Source organism: Octopus sinensis, unplaced genomic scaffold (assembly GCF_006345805.1).
Source record: "Octopus sinensis unplaced genomic scaffold, ASM634580v1 Contig17280, whole genome shotgun sequence".
NCBI classification, from domain to species: Eukaryota; Metazoa; Mollusca; class Cephalopoda; order Octopoda; family Octopodidae; genus Octopus; species Octopus sinensis.
Window position 1 is genome coordinate 25042 of NW_021834938.1, and position 18994 is coordinate 44035.

At 43.1% G+C, this 18994-nt stretch overlaps 1 protein-coding gene across 2 annotated transcripts; it reads right to left on the reverse strand.

Annotated features, from left to right (window-relative positions):
* Positions 1-8357: 8357 nt before the first annotated feature.
* On the reverse strand, positions 8358-12085 carry LOC115231057 (zinc finger protein 239-like). Of its 2 annotated transcripts, none has more exons than XM_036499927.1 (2): positions 11908-12085; positions 8358-9777 (listed from the first exon to the last, which is right to left on the reverse strand). In XM_036499927.1, exon 2 carries the CDS (start codon positions 9557-9559, stop codon positions 8714-8716), a length of 846 nt encoding a protein of 281 aa, XP_036355820.1. In that variant the 5' UTR covers positions 9560-9777; positions 11908-12085; the 3' UTR covers positions 8358-8713. The 2 variants fall into 2 exon arrangements, with proteins under 2 accessions (XP_036355820.1, XP_036355821.1); XM_036499928.1 differs by lacking the exon at positions 11908-12085 and adding an exon at positions 10283-10332.
* Between the last annotated feature and the right edge of the window lie 6909 nt (positions 12086-18994).

Genomic DNA, 18994 nt, shown 5'->3' on the forward strand with positions numbered 1-18994 from the left:
ACACCTATGATATATATATATACATACATACGATGGGCTTCTTCCAGTTTCCGTCTACCAAATCCACTCACAAGGCATTGGTCGGCCCAGGGCTATAGCAGAAGACACTTGCCCAAGATGCCACGCAGTGGGACTGAACCCAGAACCATGTGGTTGGTTAGCAAGCTACTTACCACACAACCACTCCTACACCTATGATATATATATATACATACATACGATGGGCTTCTTCCAGTTTCCGTCTACCAAATCCACTCACAAGGCATTGGTCGGCCTGAGGCTATAGCAGAAGACACTTGCCCAAGATGCCACGCAGTGGGACTGAACCCGGAACCATGTGGTTGGTAAGCAAGCTACTTACCACACAGCCACTCCTACACCTATGATATATATATATATACATACGATGGGTTCTTCCAGTTTCCGTCTACAAATCCACTCACAAGGCATTGGTCGGCCCAGGCTATAGCAGAAGACACTTGCCCAGATGCCACGCAGTGGGACTGAACCCGGAACCATGTGGTTGGTTAGCAAGCTACTTACCACACAACCACTCCTACACCTATGATATATATATATACATACATACGATGGGCTTCTTCTTCCATTTCCGTATACCAATCCACTCACAAGGCATTGTCGGTCGGCCCAGGGCTATAGCAGAAGACACTTGCCCAAGATGCCACGCAGTGGGACTGAACCCGAACCATGTGGTTGGTAAGCAAGCTACTTACCACACAACCACTCCTACACCTATGATAATATATATACATACATACGATGGCTTCTTCCAGTTTCCATCTACCAAATCCACTCACAAGGCATTGGTCGGCCCAGGGCTATAGCAGAAGACACTTGCCCAAGATGCCACGCAGTGGGACTGAACCCAGAACCATGTGGTTGGTTAGCAGGCTACTTACCACACAGCCACTCCTGCGCCTATATATATACGACGGGCTTCTTTCAGTTTCCGTCTACTAAATCCACTAACAAGGCATTGGTCAGCCCGGGGCTATAGCAGAAGACACTTGCCCAAGATGCCACGCAGTGGGACTGAACCCAGAACCATGTGGTTGGTAAGCAAGCTACTTACCACACAACCACTCCTACACCTATGATATATATATATACATACATACGATGGGCTTCTTCCAGTTTCCATCTACCAAATCCACTCACAAGGCATTGGTCGGCCCGAGGCTATAGCAGAAGACACTTGCCCAGATTCCACGCAGTGGGACTGAACCCAGTACCATGTGGTTGGTTAGCAAGCTACTTACCACACAGCCACTCCTGCGCCTATATTATATACGACGGGCTTCTTCAGTTTCCGTCTACTAAATCCACTAACAAGGCATTGGTCAGCCCGGGGCTATAGCAAGAAGACACTTGCCCAAGATGCCACGCAGTGGGACTGAACCCAGAACCATGTGGTGGTAGCAAGCTACTTACCACACAACCACTCCTACACCTATGATATATATATATACATACATACGATGGGCTTCTTCCAGTTTCCATCTACCAAATCCACTCACAAGGCATTGGTCGGCCCGAGGCTATAGCAGAAGACACTTGCCCAAGATGCCACGCAGTGGGACTGAACCCGGAACCATGTGGTTGGTTAGCAAGCTACTTACCACACAACCACTCCTACACCTATGATATATATATATACATACATACGATGGGCTTCTTCCAGTTTCCATCTACCAAATCCACTCACAAGGCATTGGTCGGCCCAGGGCTATAGCAGAAGACACTTGCCCAAGATGCCACGCAGTGGGACTGAACCCAGAACCATGTGGTTGGTTAGCAAGCTACTTACCACACAGCCACTCCTGCGCCTATGATATATATATATACATATATACGATGGGCTTCTTCCAGTTTCCATCTACCAAATCCACTCACAAGGCATTGGTCGGCCCAGGGCTATAGCAGAAGACACTTGCCCAAGATGCCACGCATGGGACTGAACCCGGAACCATGTGGTTGGTAAGCAAGCTACTTACACACAGCCACTCCTGCGCCTATGATATATATATATACATACATACGATGGGCTTCTTCCAGTTTCCATCTACCAAATCCACTCACAAGGCATTGGTCGGCCCAGGCTATAGCAGAAGACACTTGCCCAAGATGCCACGCAGTGGGACTGAACCCAGAACCATGTGGTTGGTTAGCAAGCTACTTACCACACAGCCACTCCTGCGCCTATGATATATATATATACATACATACGATGGGCTTCTTCCAGTTTCCATCTACCAAATCCACTCACAAGGCATTGGTCGGCCCAGGGCTATAGCAGAAGACACTTGCCCAAGATGCCACGCAGTGGGACTGAACCCGGAACCATGTGGTTGGTAAGCAAGCTACTTACCACACAGCCACTCCTGCGCCTATGATATATATATATACATACATACGATGGGCTTCTTCCAGTTTCCATCTACCAAATCCACTCACAAGGCATTGGTCGGCCCAGGGCTATAGCAGAAGACACTTGCCCAAGATGCCACGCAGTGGGACTGAACCCAGAACCATGTGGTTGGTTAGCAAGTTACTTACCACACAGCCACTCCTACACCTATGATATATATATATACACACATACGATGGGCTTCTTCCAGTTTCCATCTACCAAATCCACTCACAAGGCATTGGTCGGCCCAGGGCTATAGCAGAAGACACTTGCCCAAGATGCCACGCAGTGGGACTGAACCCGGAACCATGTGGTTGGTAAGCAAGCTACTTACCACACAGCCACTCCTGCGCCTATGATATATATATATACATACATACGATGGGCTTCTTCCAGTTTCCATCTACCAAATCCACTCACAAGGCATGGTCGGCCCAGGGCTATAGCAGAAGACACTTGCCCAAGATGCCACGCAGTGGGACTGAACCCAGAACCATGTGGTTGGTAAGCAAGCTACTTACCACACAACCACTCCTACACCTATGATATATATATATACATACATACGATGGGCTTCTTCCAGTTTCCGTCAACCAAATCCACTCACAAGGCATTGGTCGGCCCAGGGCTATAGCAGAAGACACTTGCCCAAGATGCCACGCAGTGGGACTGAACCCAGAACCATGTGGTTGGTTAGCAGGCTACTTACCACACAGCCACTCCTGCGCCTATATATATATACGACGGGCTTCTTTCAGTTTCCGTCTACTAAATCCACTAACAAGGCATTGGTCAGCCCGGGGCTATAGCAGAAGACACTTGCCCAAGATGCCACGCAGTGGGACTGAACCCGGAACCATGTGGTTGGTAAGCAAGCTACTTACCACACAACCACTCCTACACCTATGATATATATATATACATACATACGATGGGCTTCTTCCAGTTTCCATCTACCAAATCCACTCACAAGGCATTGGTCGGCCCAGGGCTATAGCAGAAGACCTTGCCCAGATTCCACGCAGTGGGACTGAACCCAGAACCATGTGGTTGGTTAGCAAGCTACTTACCACACAGCCCTCCTGCGCCTATATATATATACGACGGGCTTCTTTCAGTTTCCGTCTACTAAATCCACTAACAAGGCATTGGTCAGCCCGGGGCTATAGCAGAAGACACTTGCCCAAGATGCCACGCAGTGGGACTGAACCCAGAACCATGGGTTGGTAAGCAAGCTACTTACCACACAACCACTCCTACACCTATGATATATATATATACATACATACGATGGGCTTCTTCCAGTTTCCATCTACCAAATCCACTCACAAGCAGGGTCGGGTCGCCCGAGGCTATAGCAGAAGACACTTGCCCAAGATGCCACGCAGTGGGACTGAACCCGGAACCATGTGGTTGGTTAGCAAGCTACTTACCACACAACCACTCCTACACCTATGATATATATATATACATACATACGATGGGCTTCTTCCAGTTCCCATCTACCAAATCCACTCACAAGGCATTGGTCGGCCCAGGGCTATAGCAGAAGACACTTGCCCAAGATGCCACGCAGTGGGACTGAACCCAGAACCATGTGGTTGGTTAGCAAGCTACTTACCACACAGCCACTCCTGCGCCTATGATATATATATATATACATACATACGATGGGCTTCTTCCAGTTTCCATCTACCAAATCCACTCACAAGCATTGGTCGGCCCAGGCTATAGCAGAAGACACTTGCCCAAGATGCCACGCAGTGGGACTGAACCAGAACCATGTGGTTGGTTAGCAAGCTACTTACCACACAGCGACTCCTGCGCCTATGATATATATATATACATACATACGATGGGCTTCTTCCAGTTTCCATCTACCAAATCCACTCACAAGGCATTGGTCGGCCCAGGGCTATAGCAGAAGACACTTGCCCAAGATGCCACGCAGTGGGACTGAACCCAGAACCATGTGGTTGGTAAGCAAGCTACTTACCACACAGCCACTCCTGCGCCTATGATATATATATATACATACATACGATGGGCTTCTTCCAGTTTCCATCTACCAAATCCACTCACAAGGCATGGTCGGCCCGAGGCTATAGCAGAAGACACTTGCCCAAGATGCCACGCAGTGGGACTGAACCCAGAACCATGTGGTTGGTTAGCAAGCTACTTACCACACAGCCACTCCTACACCTATGATATATATATATACACACATACGATGGGCTTCTCCAGTTTCCATCTACCAAATCCACTCACAAGGCATTGGTCGGCCCAGGGCTATAGCAGAGATACCTTGCCCAAGATGCCACGCAGTGGGACTGAACCCGGAACCATGTGGTTGGTAAGCAAGCTACTTACCACACAGCCACTCCTGCGCCTATGATATATATATATACATACATACGATGGGCTTCTTCCAGTTTCCATCTACCAAATTCACTCACAAGGCATTGGTCGGCCCAGGGCTATAGCTGAAGACACTTGCCCAAGATGCCACGCAGTGGGACTGAACCCAGAACCATGTGGTTGGTAAGCAAGCTACTTACCACACAGCCACCCCTGCGCCTATGTACAGAATCTGGAGAAGTCTGGTGGCTGGTTAGAAACAAAGCAAGCATGCATCGCAGCAAACCCCAATTTGTTCTGCAAGAAAAACGGGATCTTTTCAGCCCCGTCTCATGAATATTTTTCAGACCTGGAATAGCTGTCTTACATATATTGGAATTTTTTTTAGTCTTCTTTCAGTTATTGAAGTGCAGCCATGCTGGAGCACTGCTTTTAGTCAAAGAAATCGACCCCAGGACTTACTCTTTGTATGCCTAGTACTTATTCCATCAGTCTCTTTTGCCAATAAACACACTAACATCGGTTGTCAAGTGATGGTGGTGGGACAAACACACACACACACACACATACATATATATATATATATATATGACGGGCTTCTTTTAGTTTCTGTCTACCAAATCCACTCACAAGGCTTTGGTCGGCCCTAGGCTATAGTAGAAGGCACTTGCCCAAGGTACCACGCAGTGGGACTGAACCCAGAACCATGTGGTTCGTAAGCAAGCTACTTTACCACACAGCCACTCCTGCGCCTATATATATATACGACGGGCTTCTTTCAGTTTCCGTCTACCAAATCCACTCAGAAGGCTTTGGTCGGCCCGAGTCTATAGTAGAAGACACTTGCCTCAGGTGCCACGCAGTGGGACTGAACCCAGAACCATGTGGTTCGTAAGCAAGCTACTTTACCACACAGCCACTCCTGCGCCTATATATCTAGAATGAAACAGACCAATTCTTCACAATCATACTGAGCAACAGCAGAAACACGGAGGCATTTTTCTGATTTCTTCTGCTGCGGATTCTATCGTTCATCTTTTCATCTGGTTCTCATCGTGCTTTGTGGCATATCAGGTGACAGCAAAATCCTTCGACTTTCCAACCCTGAAAGATCCCTGGCAGCTTGTTCCAATGTTAACCCCTCTGCTTTTAAGATCTTTTGTTACTGTTCTCCGTCACATTTCTTTTCGTCGGCCACATCTTTTTTTTACCTTGTGGAACCCATTGCAAGAGACCCTGAAAGTTTGGTTGGAACAGTGATATGCACCAAAAGAATTAAGAGCAGGGAAAAAGTATACTCTTAACCCTTTTGATACCAACCCGGCGGAAACCGTCTCTGGCTCTGTAGTACAAATGTCTTACTTTCATAAGTATTGAATTAAAATCTTCCACCAAACCATCGTCACAATTTATGTTCCTTACATTAGCTTAATGATAACAGTTATTTTACTAAATTCTTTGTTATATTTAAAATTAATTGAATGAAACACAGAGCATCTCAGCAGAAATATGGTAACAAAAGGGTTAAAATATATAATAGAGAAACAATTCTTAACCCTTTTGTTACCAACCCGGCTGAAACCAGCTCTGGCTTTGTAGTACAAATGTCTTGTTTTCATAAGTTCCAGAAATATGGTAACAAAAGGGTTAAAATATATAATAGAGAAACAATTCTTAACCCTTTCGATACAAACCCGGCTGAAACCAGCTCTGGCTCTGTAGTACAAATATCTTGTTTTCGTAAGTTCTGAATTAAAATCTTCCACCAAACCTTAGTCACAATTTATGTTCCCAACACTAGTTTAATGATAACTGAGTTCTTTTACTAAATTCTTTGTTATATTTAAAATTAATTGAATGAAACACAGAGCATCTCAAAATAAACACGGTAACGAAAGGGTTAAAGACTTTATTTATCCATCTTAGTTTGTCTTATTAGGTACAGTGTAAATTTGGCTGTTTTCCAGCAGTAATGTCTCAAAGATCTTTTGTAATGTTTGTGTCAGATGTAAGTGCTAGAAAGAGATGGATATGCGGGGAAGAAGTATGTACGCCTGGCAAGGTGCTGAATAAGATAAAAAGTGAGACAAGTTAACTCTGCTCAATGCCACTTGAAAGAGAGAGATTTTGTTTGTGTTCTGTCTTTATACATGTTCAAAAGCTGAAGCTAGATCGAGAGAACGCATTCAGCTGTGCTGAATTAAAGATGCTCAGGAAAAGAACAGGCCCTTACTCTCAGATGGTAATGCTTGAGGGACAGACAGTTGGCTAAGGCCCTTACTCTCAGAGGGTAATGCTTGAGGGACAGACAGTTGGCTAAGGACCTTACTCTCTGATGGTAATGCTTGAGGGACAGACAGTTGGCTAAGGCCCTTACTCTCAGAGGGTAATGCTTGAGGGACAGACAGTTGGCTAAGGACCTTACTCTCAGATGGTAATGCTTGAGGGACAGACAGTTGGCTAAGGCCCTTACTCTCAGATGGTAATGCTTGAGGGACAGACAGTTGGCTAAGGCCCTTACTCTCAGAGGGTAATGCTTGAGGGACAGACAGTTGACTAAGGCCCTTACTCTCAGATGGTAATGCTTGAGGGACAGACAGTTGGCTAAGGCCCTTACTCTCAGAGGGTAATGCTTGAGGGACAGACAGTTGACTAAGGCCCTTACTCTCAGAGGGTAATGCTTGAGGGACAGACAGTTGGCTAAGGCCCTTACTCTCAGAGGGTAATGCTTGAGGGACAGATAGTTGGCTAAGGCCCTTACTCTCAGAGGGTAATGCTTGAGGGACAGACAGTTGGCTAAGGCCCTTACTCTCAGAGGGTAATGCTTGAGGGACAGACAGTTGGCTAAGGCCCTTACTCTCAGAGGGTAATGCTTGAGGGACAGACAGTTGGCTAAGGCCCTTACTCTCAGATGGTAATGCTTGAGAGACAGACAGTTGACTAAGGCCCTTACTCTCAGAGGGTAATGCTTGAGGGACAGACAGTTGGCTAAGGCCCTTACTCTCAGATGGTAATGCTTGAGGGACAGACAGTTGGCTAAGGCCCTTACTCTCAGATGGTAATGCTTGAGGGACAGACAGTTGGCTAAGGCCCTTACTCTCAGAGGGTAACGCTTCAGAAACCAGCTGGAGAGTGTAATGACAGTCGCTTCCGTTAGGACCCCATGGAGGAGATGCCTGAGGATTTTACCTCAACAACCCTTCCTGGAAAAGTGGGTAGAGATAATGGATGGATCGATGCTGGTTGTCACTGGTTTATGACAATTCATTTCTCATTTATTTACCCCCAACTGTACAGTGATGTTATCCCAGGTTTACTTCTTACGTGTTAACCCACAATGTCAAAGAAATCAGAGGGAAATTCTTTGCCGCTTCTGAAAGTGTGTCTCAAGGAATACATTGGGTTCTTCTGGAAACTTTTATTAAAAACTAGAGTATTAGCTGTCACAGGGCAAGTAAAACTTTCCAAGGGTACTTTTGCTGATGTGGGTAGTATCAGGGTATATAGCATGCACACAATAATTATAAATTTAACTTTTACTGATACAAAATGAAGAAATCAATACAAATTTTCAAGAGAAAAGTATTTATTACCCTAAAATAAAAATAATTTCCCGTTGGTATAACTCCCCCCCGTATCTAGTGTCCTCTGTTTCTATGATCCTCTCTCAATATGTGCAGCATTCTTCTACTCCTTGCCTGCCACCAACCCTAGTATGTGCAATCATTCCCACACCTTGTACATTAACACTCTCTCCGTACATGGTAAACCTAGACCAGAGAATTCAACCGATCAACATTTATTTATTGGCAATTGTTTATGTAGAGACAGCACAGATGGAAGAGGAGCTTCCGATCAACTGTTGCACGTTACACATCACATGGAAATAACTTTTAAAGGATTTATGATCGACTGGAAATCGCTTTATGCTTTTTCTCCACATTTGTGTGTAGTGAGGGTATTTGGATGAGAGAAAGATTTACCACAGCTGTCACAGTGATATGGCTTCTCTCCTGTATGAATACGTTTGTGGACAACTGAGCCAGATTTTTGAGAGAATGATTGACCACAGATTTCACATTGATATGGTTTCTCTCCTGTGTGAATGCGTTTGTGAGAAATGAAAGTACTTCTATAAGAGAATGATTTGCCACAGATATCACACTGATAAGGCCTCTCTCCTGTATGAATGTGTTTGTGGGTTGCTAAGTGATCAATTCGAGCGAATGATTTACCACAGATATCACAGTGATGAGGTTTTTCTCCAGTATGAATGCGTTTATGAGCTTTTAGCACATGACTCCCAGTGAAGGATTTACCACAGATATCACAGCCGTAAGGCCTCTCCCCTGTATGAATGCGTTTGTGTTTGGTAACTTGGTTGCCTTGTGAAAAGGATTTACCACAGATATCACAATGATATGGTTTCTCTCCTGTATGAGTGCGTTTGTGAGCTTTTAAGTCACCACTTTGTGCAGAAGATTTACCACAGATATCACAGCTGTAAGGTTTCTCTCCTGTGTGAATACGTCTGTGTACAGTTAAGTTATGTTTCAACAAGAATAAACTACCACATATATCACAGTGGTATGGCTTTTCTCCAGAATGACCTTTTTTGTGAATAGCTAGAATACACTGTTTCTGGAATGTCTTTGTACAAATATCACAGTGATATGAAGTTTTGCCCTTCTTCTTTTTCGACATCTCATCAGGTAAACCACTCCCTTGGCTTTCTTTCTTCACATTCAATGCAACACAAACCCCAGACATTTCCCATAAACTTCCTCTCTTTCTTAGGATGTCTTTTCCTTTCTCTATTTTTATATTGTATTTCTAACAAATATCCTCGTCCTCTGGAAATATTTCATGGCAATTCCATCACAGGTTTATATGAATATAGTTACATCTGCTTTGTATAACAGGTTCCTTTATTCTTTAAACCATCGTCTTAAGATACAATGCCTCTGCTGCCAATACCATCAGACATTCTGAAAGAACAGAGAAACAAAACAATATAAGTTTTATGAGATAATTAATAATTAATTAAACAGCAGACATTCAACAGTGGAAATTTAACAATTCTTTACTGACAAGCTTTGGACATGACACCTGATTGCTTTCAAATTAAATCATAGAAACTTGTGCTAAGATCCCTAATGTATCTTTGGGCTTCAATATCTATGCCACTAAAGAACGTGGTAAATAGCTTGCTTACCACACACTTGGAACCAGGTTCGTTCCTGCTGCATGGCAGTTTGGGCAAGTGTCTTCTACTATAGCCTCGGGCCGACCACAGACATTCAACAGTGGAAATTTTACAATTCTTTACTGACAAGCTTTGGACATGACACCTGATTGCTTTCAAATTAAATCATAGAAACTTGTGCTCAAATCTACATATTTACAGGCTACGGGCACAATTTAATTTTGTGTAACATTAAATACATAATTTGGGAGGGCAACCAGATGTAAAAAAACCTTGCTGGGACTGACCTCATCTGTGCTTGTGCCACGCAAAAAGCACAGAGTCCACTCTGCTGGGTTGTTGGTGTTAGGAAGGGTATCTAGTGGTAAAAATCCTGCCAAAACAGTCACAGAAGTCTAATGCAGGCTTCTGCCTGGCCAGTACCTGTCAAACTCTTCCCACCCATACCAGCCTGGAAGGCAGACGTTAAACGATGATGATGATGATTACACAACAGGATAGTGAACACCATGTGAGGGCTTGCAGAATAGATGAGCCCTGAACCCTCTAGTGGTTGTATTTTCCTTAGTTTTCCTTTATTTTTGTCCCCTTTTCATGCTTGTGCCCAGATGTTTCATAAAAGCAAACATATTCTTTTATTTGTTTCAGTCATTTGACTGTGGCCATGCTGGAGCACTGCCTTTAGTCGAACAAATCGACCCCAGGACTAATTCTTTGTAAGCCTACTACTTCGGTCTTTTTCGCCGAAATGCTGAGTTACGGTGACATAAACGCACCAACACCGGTTGTCAAACGTTGATGGGAGGGGGAACATAGACATACAAACATACACACATATATATACGACGGGCTTCTTTCAGTTTCCGTCTTCCAGATCCATTCACAAGGCTATGGACGGCCTGAGGCTATACTAGAAGACACTTGCCCAAGGTACCTCGCAGTGGGACAGAACCCGGAACCATGTGGTTCGTAAGCAAGCTACTTTTCCACATAGCCAATCGTTTAGTTAGGCGGCGGGGCAAAATGAGTAACTTTTGATTCTTTGTTATTGTTTTCCTATCTATTTCGAATCATTGCATTCCATCAAGATTTTGGATGTCGGGGAGGTAAATGCACACACACACACACACACATGTGGTGCGGGAGTAAATACACACGTGTGTGTGTGTGTGTGTATTTACCTCCCCGCCATCCAACAGTTTCACAACGAGTCTTAGTTTGTTTATATTCTCGTAACATAGAATCGGCGGCAATCTTTCGTCTCTAGTAGACCTTTCCGTGGATTTCCGTAAAAAAATTTTTTTTGTTTACATATGGGCTTGCGGGAACTTTTGAAGTAATGAGAGCGAAAGAGACTAAGAGAAAGCGATTGTATGACGAGGGAAGTTCTTTTGAAGTTACCGTGCATGTGAAGCATTGATGTACATGTGTGTGTGTGTGTGTGTTTGATGGGGTGTGGGAGACAGGCAGTATGTTGTGTAAGTGAAGTGCTTCTGTTAGTGTGTGTGAAGAGACAGAGTAATGTGTGAAAGAAAGAGATAACTGAAATTTTTTACTCGGTGTATGTGTATATGTATGTATGCATGTATGTGTGTGTGTGTATGTATCTATGTATGTGTGTATATGTATGTATATTACTTCAAAAGTTCCCGCAAGCCCATATGTAAAAAAAAAAAAATTTATACGGAAATCGACGGAAAGGTCTACTAGAGACGAAAGATCGCCGAATCGGCAAATCGGAAACCGAACGCAGGGTCTGATTTAAGGGTAATTCAGCGGTAAATCTGTAAGGTAAGTTTGACCAATTTAGCTGCTATTTCTAGTTCATTCGTTTCCAAGGGACGTTACGAATTTCACGACGGATCATAGAACCGAAACAAAGGAAAAACAACGTTAATTACAAATAAGTTACCTCATCGAATGTTTCCCAGGTATCTGGAAATTAAATCAATGTGTGTGAGTTGATATATATTATATTATATACATCTTCTTTCCCGTGATTTTCTACAAGAGGTTATTCCTCGAATGAATGGAATTCGATTCAGTTGTATATTCTTCCTGTTTGGGCTGTACTGTAGCTGAGCATGCGCATTGGACGAGGAGAGAGAGAAAAAAAAGCGCGGGGCCAATTTAAGCCGTTTCATATATATATATATATATATATATATATACTAGCAGTATCGCCCGGCGTTGCTCGGGTTTGTAAGGGAAATAACTATAAAGCATTTTCAGAGAGTTATAGCCAAAAGATAGCAAAAAAATGCATTAAAAATGGAAAAAAAATGATGGTAAATTTTTTTTTAAATCGTAGACTCATCGTAGACATTTTTAGAGAGTTACTTCCCTTATATAATAGCGAAAAAATGCATTAAAATGGAAAAAAAATGATGGTAAATTATTTTTAAAATTGTAGACTCATCGTAGACGCGCGGTAATACCCAAAAGGGCTCGATATGAATGACGACTATAAGCTACCCGGTTTTGGTTAAACTGCACCGCAAAATGTGGGAGTAGTTAGGAATCTAAATCGTAGAAGACAGACACACAACTTCACTTTTATATATAAAGATATGTATATGTGTGTGTATGTTATATATATATATATATATATATATATATATATATATAATAAACCTTTACATAAATAAATAACGTGAAATACACGAAGGGACGAACAAAAAGACAAACGGGTCATTCAAAGCCTTCATTCTTCAGTCAGAAACTGATCCCTCATCGCAGATTTCGGCTTTTTATTTGTTTCAGTCATTTGACTGCGGCCATGCTGGAGCACCGCCTTTAGTCGAGCAAATCGACCGCAGGACTTATTTGGTCTTTCTTGCCGAACCGCTAAGTTACCGGGACGTAAACACACCAGCATCGGTTGTCAAGCGATGTTGAGGGGACAAACACAGGCACACAAACATACACACACACACACATTCTATATATAAAATATATCTATATATATATATATTTATATATATATGTATATACTCTTTCACTTGTTTCAGTCATTTGATTGTGGCCATGCTGGAGCACCGCCTTTAGTCGATCAAATCGACCCCGGGACTTATTCTTTGTAAGCCCAGTACTTATTTTATCGGTCTCTTTTGCCGAACCGCTAGGTATATATATATATATACGACGGGCATCTTTCAGTTTCCGTCTACCAGATCGACTCACAAGGATTTTGTAGGCCCGAGGCTATAAGTAGAAGACACTTGCCCAAATTGGAATACGATGATTGCTTAATGCATTTTATATATACACTTTATATACGTTGGACACAATTTTAGAGCCTTGATATATTCGCTCCTGTTTTTCCATTTTCCCCAAAACAAACAAAATTAAAATATTCACTACATATAGGCGCAGGAGTGGCTGTGTGGTAAGTAGCTTGCTAACCAACCACATGGTTCCGGGTTCGGTCCCACTGCGTGGCATCTTGGGCAAGTGTCTTCTGCTATAGCCCCGGGCCGACTAATGCCTTGTGAGTGGATTTGGTAGACGGAAACTGAAAGAAGCCTGTCGTATATATGTATATATGTGTGTGTTTGTGTGTCTGCGTTTGTCCCCCTAGTATTGCTTGACAACCGATGCTGGTGTGTTTACGTCTCCGTCACTTAGCGGATCGGCAAAAGAGACCGATAGAATAAGTACTGGGCTTACAAAGAATAAGTCCCGGGATCGATTTGCTCGACTAAAGGCGGTGCTCCAGCATGGCCGCAGTCAAATGACTGAAACAAGTAAAAGAGAAAAGAGAAAAGAGTAATATGATACAACCTTTTGTTAAATGCGTGTATCTACTACGTAATTAAGCGTGACTATTTCATAGAATTGCACTTAAGCGCATGCGTTAAGTGCTAAGCGATACAAAAAAATTGGTTATCCAATCACCATCGCCACCATCATCATCATCATCATCTCTCTCTCGCTCTTCTCTTCCTCTCTCTCTCTCTCTCTCTCTCTCCCTGCCTCTTCTCTTCCTTACTCTCTGCCTTTCTTTAACCTCACCATCGGAACATTACCCCCCTCTGCGAAAATGATACCTTTAACTCTCCCCCTCAACTTTCAACTAATTTCTTTTACGTTCCCCCTACCTCACCGCATGAACGCTTCTCTCTCTCTCTCTCTCTCTCTCTCTCTCCGTCTTTCTCTTTCTCCTTCTTTCTGTCTCACTCTTCGCCTTATCCTCTTTTTCTTTCTCCTCTCTTTCCCTTCAACTAATCACGTGAAAGCGTTACAATTACACTCCCTCTACCTTACGTCATGGACGCTTCTCTCTCTCTCTCTCTCTCTTTCTCTCTCTCTTCCTCTTCTGCTTTCTCTTTCTCTTTCTCTTTCTCTCTCTCTCTTCTGCTTTCTCTCTCTCTCTCTCTCTCTCTTCTGCTTTCTCCATCTCTTTCTCTTTCTCTCTCTTTGTCTCTCTCTCTCTCTCTTCTGCTTTCTCTCTCTCTCTCTCTCTCTCTATTTCTCTATCTCTCTCTTCTGCTTTCTCTCTCTCTTTCTCTCTCTATCTCTAATCACATGAAAGCGTTATCGTCTGGCTAACTAACGGAATGACAAGGAAAATTATTATAAGATGATCTTCTATAATGGTATATGAATATAAATGTAACTTAAATCTTTATATATAAAAGTGAAGTTGTGTGAGTGTCTGTCTCCTACGATTTAGATTCCTAACTACTCCCACATTTTGCGGGGCAGTTTAACCAAAACCGGGTATCTTATAGTCGTGATTCATATCGAGCCCTTCTGGGTATTAGCGCGCGTCTACGATGAGTCTACGATTTTTAAAAAAAATTACCATCATTTTTCCGCATTTTTAATGCATTTTCGCTCGGTTTATATAAGGGAAGTAACTCTCTATAAATGCTTAAATAGTTATTTCCCTTACAAACCCGAGCAACGCCGGGCGATACTGCTAGTATATTATAATCTGCTCGTTGTTGTATTTTGGGACGGTCATTTTTTTCCCAAATAAACACACGCACTATATATTTGTTCTTCGCTCGTTTATTACTGTTCTTATTATTTTAACTCATGTCCATTGTCCGGAAATCTTTTTTTTCACACATCTGTGACCTCTTCAGCGATACTTTTCGTTTCCGTGTGTGCTCTTGCTCCACTTTACCCTATTCTGCTCTTCTATGATGTGTCACAGATGTGTGACGAAAGATTTCCGGACATGACCATCCCGAGATACAACAATATCTGTTTCAACACAAGATTTCATATCAGGAATCTTGCAACACAAATTGATAAACATAATCTGATCACCATTTCAGAAAATTTTCGCCATTCTCTTTGATACTAGCAGTATCGCCCGGCGTTGCTCGGGTTTGTAAGGGAAATAACTATAAAGTATTTTTAGAGAGTTATAGCCAAAAAATAGCAAAAAAATTGGAAAAAAATTATGGTAAATTTTTTTGAGAGTTAAAAAGGTCGAGTTGCATCCCCTAGACAGTCTGTGGTTTGTGTTTCTGATTCTCGACCCCATGTCGAATTTATCGATTTTTTTCAGAACTGGGGGAACTTTTCAAAATTTTCGCTGCGTTAGTTTTGAATTATGACATTGGGCTATGTGTGTGTCAAGTTTCATCAGAATCGGTTGAAAGCCGTGGTCAGGGTGAGGGTACAACCAAACAGACACACAGACAGACAAACTGCCGTTTATATAGAGAGAGATAAAGACGAAGTTGGCTGGGGCAAAATGAGTAAGCCAAGATAAGGTAAATGTATCGCTTCAGTTCTCCAGAAAACAGACTCATACTCATCAGTAGCTATCCTTAGACATCAGAAATTCCCAAAATAAGTTTAAATATCTTGGTCAAATGAAAAAGGATCTGGGGAAGATAGCACACGATATGAAATTAGCATAACTCGACTAGGCGCAGGAGTGGCTCTGTGGTAAGTAGCTTGCTAACCAACCACATGGTTCTGGGTTCAGTCCCATTGCGTGGGACCTTGGGCTAGTGTCTTCTGTTATAGCCCCGGGCCGACCAATGCCTTGTGAGTGGATTTGGTAGACGGAAACTGAAAGAAGCCCGTCGTATATATATATAGGCGCAGGAGTGGCTGTGTGGTAAGTAGCTTGCTAACCAACCACATGGTTCTGGGTTCAGTCCCACTGTGTGGCACCTTGGGTAGGTGTCTTCTGCTATAGCCCCGGGCCGACCAATGCCTTGTGAGTGGATTTGGTAGACGGAAACTGGAAGAAGCCCGTCGTATATATATATATAGGCGCAGGAGTGGCTGTGTGGTAAGTAGCTTGCTAACCAACCACATGGTTCTGGGTTCAGTCCCACTGTGTGGCACCTTGGGCAAGTGTCTTCTGCTATAGCCCCGGGCCGACCAATGCCTTGTGAGCGAATTTGGTAGACGGAAACTGAAAGAAGCCTGTCGTGAGCGTCCAATAATACTTTATTTGTTCCACATCCTTGCGTTGTTGTTTTTTTTTTTTGTTTTCTTGTTTGGATTAACTTTATATATATAATATATATATATATATATATATATATAATATATATAATATATGTGTGTGTGTGTGTGTGTGTCTGTGTGTGTGTGTGTTTGTGTGTTTGTGTTTGTCCCCCCTAGCATTGCTTGACAACCGATGCTGGTGTGTTTGCGTCCCCGTCACTTAGCGGTTCGGCAAAAGAGACCGATAGAATAAGTACTGGGCTTACAAAAAAGAACAAGTCCCAAGTTGCTCGATTTGCTCGACTAAAAATGTAACAAAATATTCCGTATAGTTTCTTTACGATCCACTGGAGTGTCCGCTTTGCGATTAATTTGCACACCATGCAGTTAAAGAGAAGAAATTATTGAAATTAGACATTACTCATTTTGCCCCATTTTACACCTTAGAAGCTTGTCGTATATATGTATATATATGTGTGTGTATGTATATGTTTGTGTGTCTGTGTTTATCCCCCTAGCATCGCTTGACAACCGATTCTGGTGTGTTTACGTCCCGTAACTTAGCGGTTCGGCAAACGGGACTGATAGAATAAGTACTGGGCTTACAAAGAATAAGTCTCGCGCTCGATTTACTCGACTAGAAGGCGGTGCTCCAGCATGGCCGCAGTCAAATGACTGAAACAAGTAAAATAGTAAAGAGTATAGTCAAATGACTCTTTTACTCTCGTTTTACTCTCTTACCGGTTTCAGTCATTTGACTGCGGCCATGCTGGAGCACCGCCTTTAGTCGAGCAAATCGATCTCAGGACTTATTCTTTGTAAGCCTAGTACTTATTCTATCAGTCTCTTTTGCCGAACCGCTAAGTTACGGGACGTAAACACACCATCATCGGTTGTCAAGCAATGCTAGGGGGACAAACACAAACACACAAACATATACATACATACACATATATATACATATATACGACAGGCTTCTTTCAGTTTCCGTCTACCAAATCCACTCACAAGGCTTTGGTCGGCCCGAAGCTATAGCAGAAGACACTTGCCCAAGGTGCCACGCAGTGGGACTTAACCCGGAACCATGTGGTTGGTAAGCAAGCTACTTACCACACAGCCACTCCTGCGCCTATGTTTCGGATTCTCCCAACTTCAACAACAACAACTATGCTGTCCAATTTTTACTCCTGAATGCAGGGTAGACCAAAATAAGAAATAATGAAAAGAAAATATTTTTTCCTGAACGTACATATAATGCCATTTTATTTCATTAAGTTTTGAAAATTGAAACAGCTAAATTAACTCAGGCGCAGGAGTGGCTGTGTGGTAAGTAGCTTGCTAACCAACCACATGGTTCCGGGTTCCGTCCCACTGCGTGGCATCTTGGGCAAGTGTCTTCTGCTATAGCCCCGGGCCGACCAATGCCTTGTCAGTGGATTTGGTAGACGGAAACTGAAAGAAGCCTGTCGTATATATATATATATATATATATATATATATTATATATATATATGTATAATGTTTGTCTCCCCCCCAACATCGCCTGACAACCGATGCTGGGTGTTTACGTCCCCCGTACTTAGCGGTTCGGCAAAAAAGACCGATAGAATAAGTACTGGGCTTACAAAGAATAAGTCCCGGGGTCGAGTTGCTCGACTAAAAAGGCGGTGCTCCAGCATGGCCGCAGTCAAATGACTGAAACAAGTAATAGAGTAAGAGTAAATGCTTCCCGTCATTGTCAACACACTGTTGGAGACGTTCATGAAAGTTAGGGATAACACTTTGGATGATTTCTTCTGGAATGGTGAAATGTGATTTCTTCTTGTGTGGGGGGATATTTAAAATTGAAAGTATTCAGTCATCGCCCTCGATCTGTTGATGAATTAAAACGCGCAATTTGTGTAGAAATAGCAGCCATTAATATGTTGTCAGCATAACACTGATGGATGAAACATTTAATGCTGTTGAGGCATTCCTTGAAGCGTGGTAGAGGAGTCAGGAGTGGCCTATAGAGCCCAACTTCTATTAGATTGTTGGTTTTATAATACACAGAAGCTGTGTCACAAAAGCTAACATAAAGATGGAAAATAAAGATTATTTTTGTATATTTACATTTGATCAGTTCACTAAGACACCATGAACACTTAGAAATTATATTTCCGGTCATATGTGGAAGCACTCCGTCGGTTACGACGACGAGGGTTCCGGTTGATCCGAATCAACGGAACAGCCTGCTCGTGAAATTAACGTGTAAGTGGCTGAGCACTCCACAGACACGTGTACCCTTAACGTAGTTCTCGGGGATATTCAGCGTGACACAGAGAGTGACAAGGCCGGCCCTTTGAAATACAGGAAGTAAGAGTGAGAGAAAGTTGTGGTGAAAGAGTACAGCAGGGATCACCACCATCCCCTGCCGGAGCCCCGTGGAGCTTTTTAGGTGTTTTTGCTCATAACACTTCACAACGCCCGTCTGGGAATCGAAACCGCGATCCTATGACCGCGAGTCCGCCACTCCCCACTGGGCCAGTACGCCTCCAATTCCGGTCATATAAACCCATATCGAATCTTATTTTAGC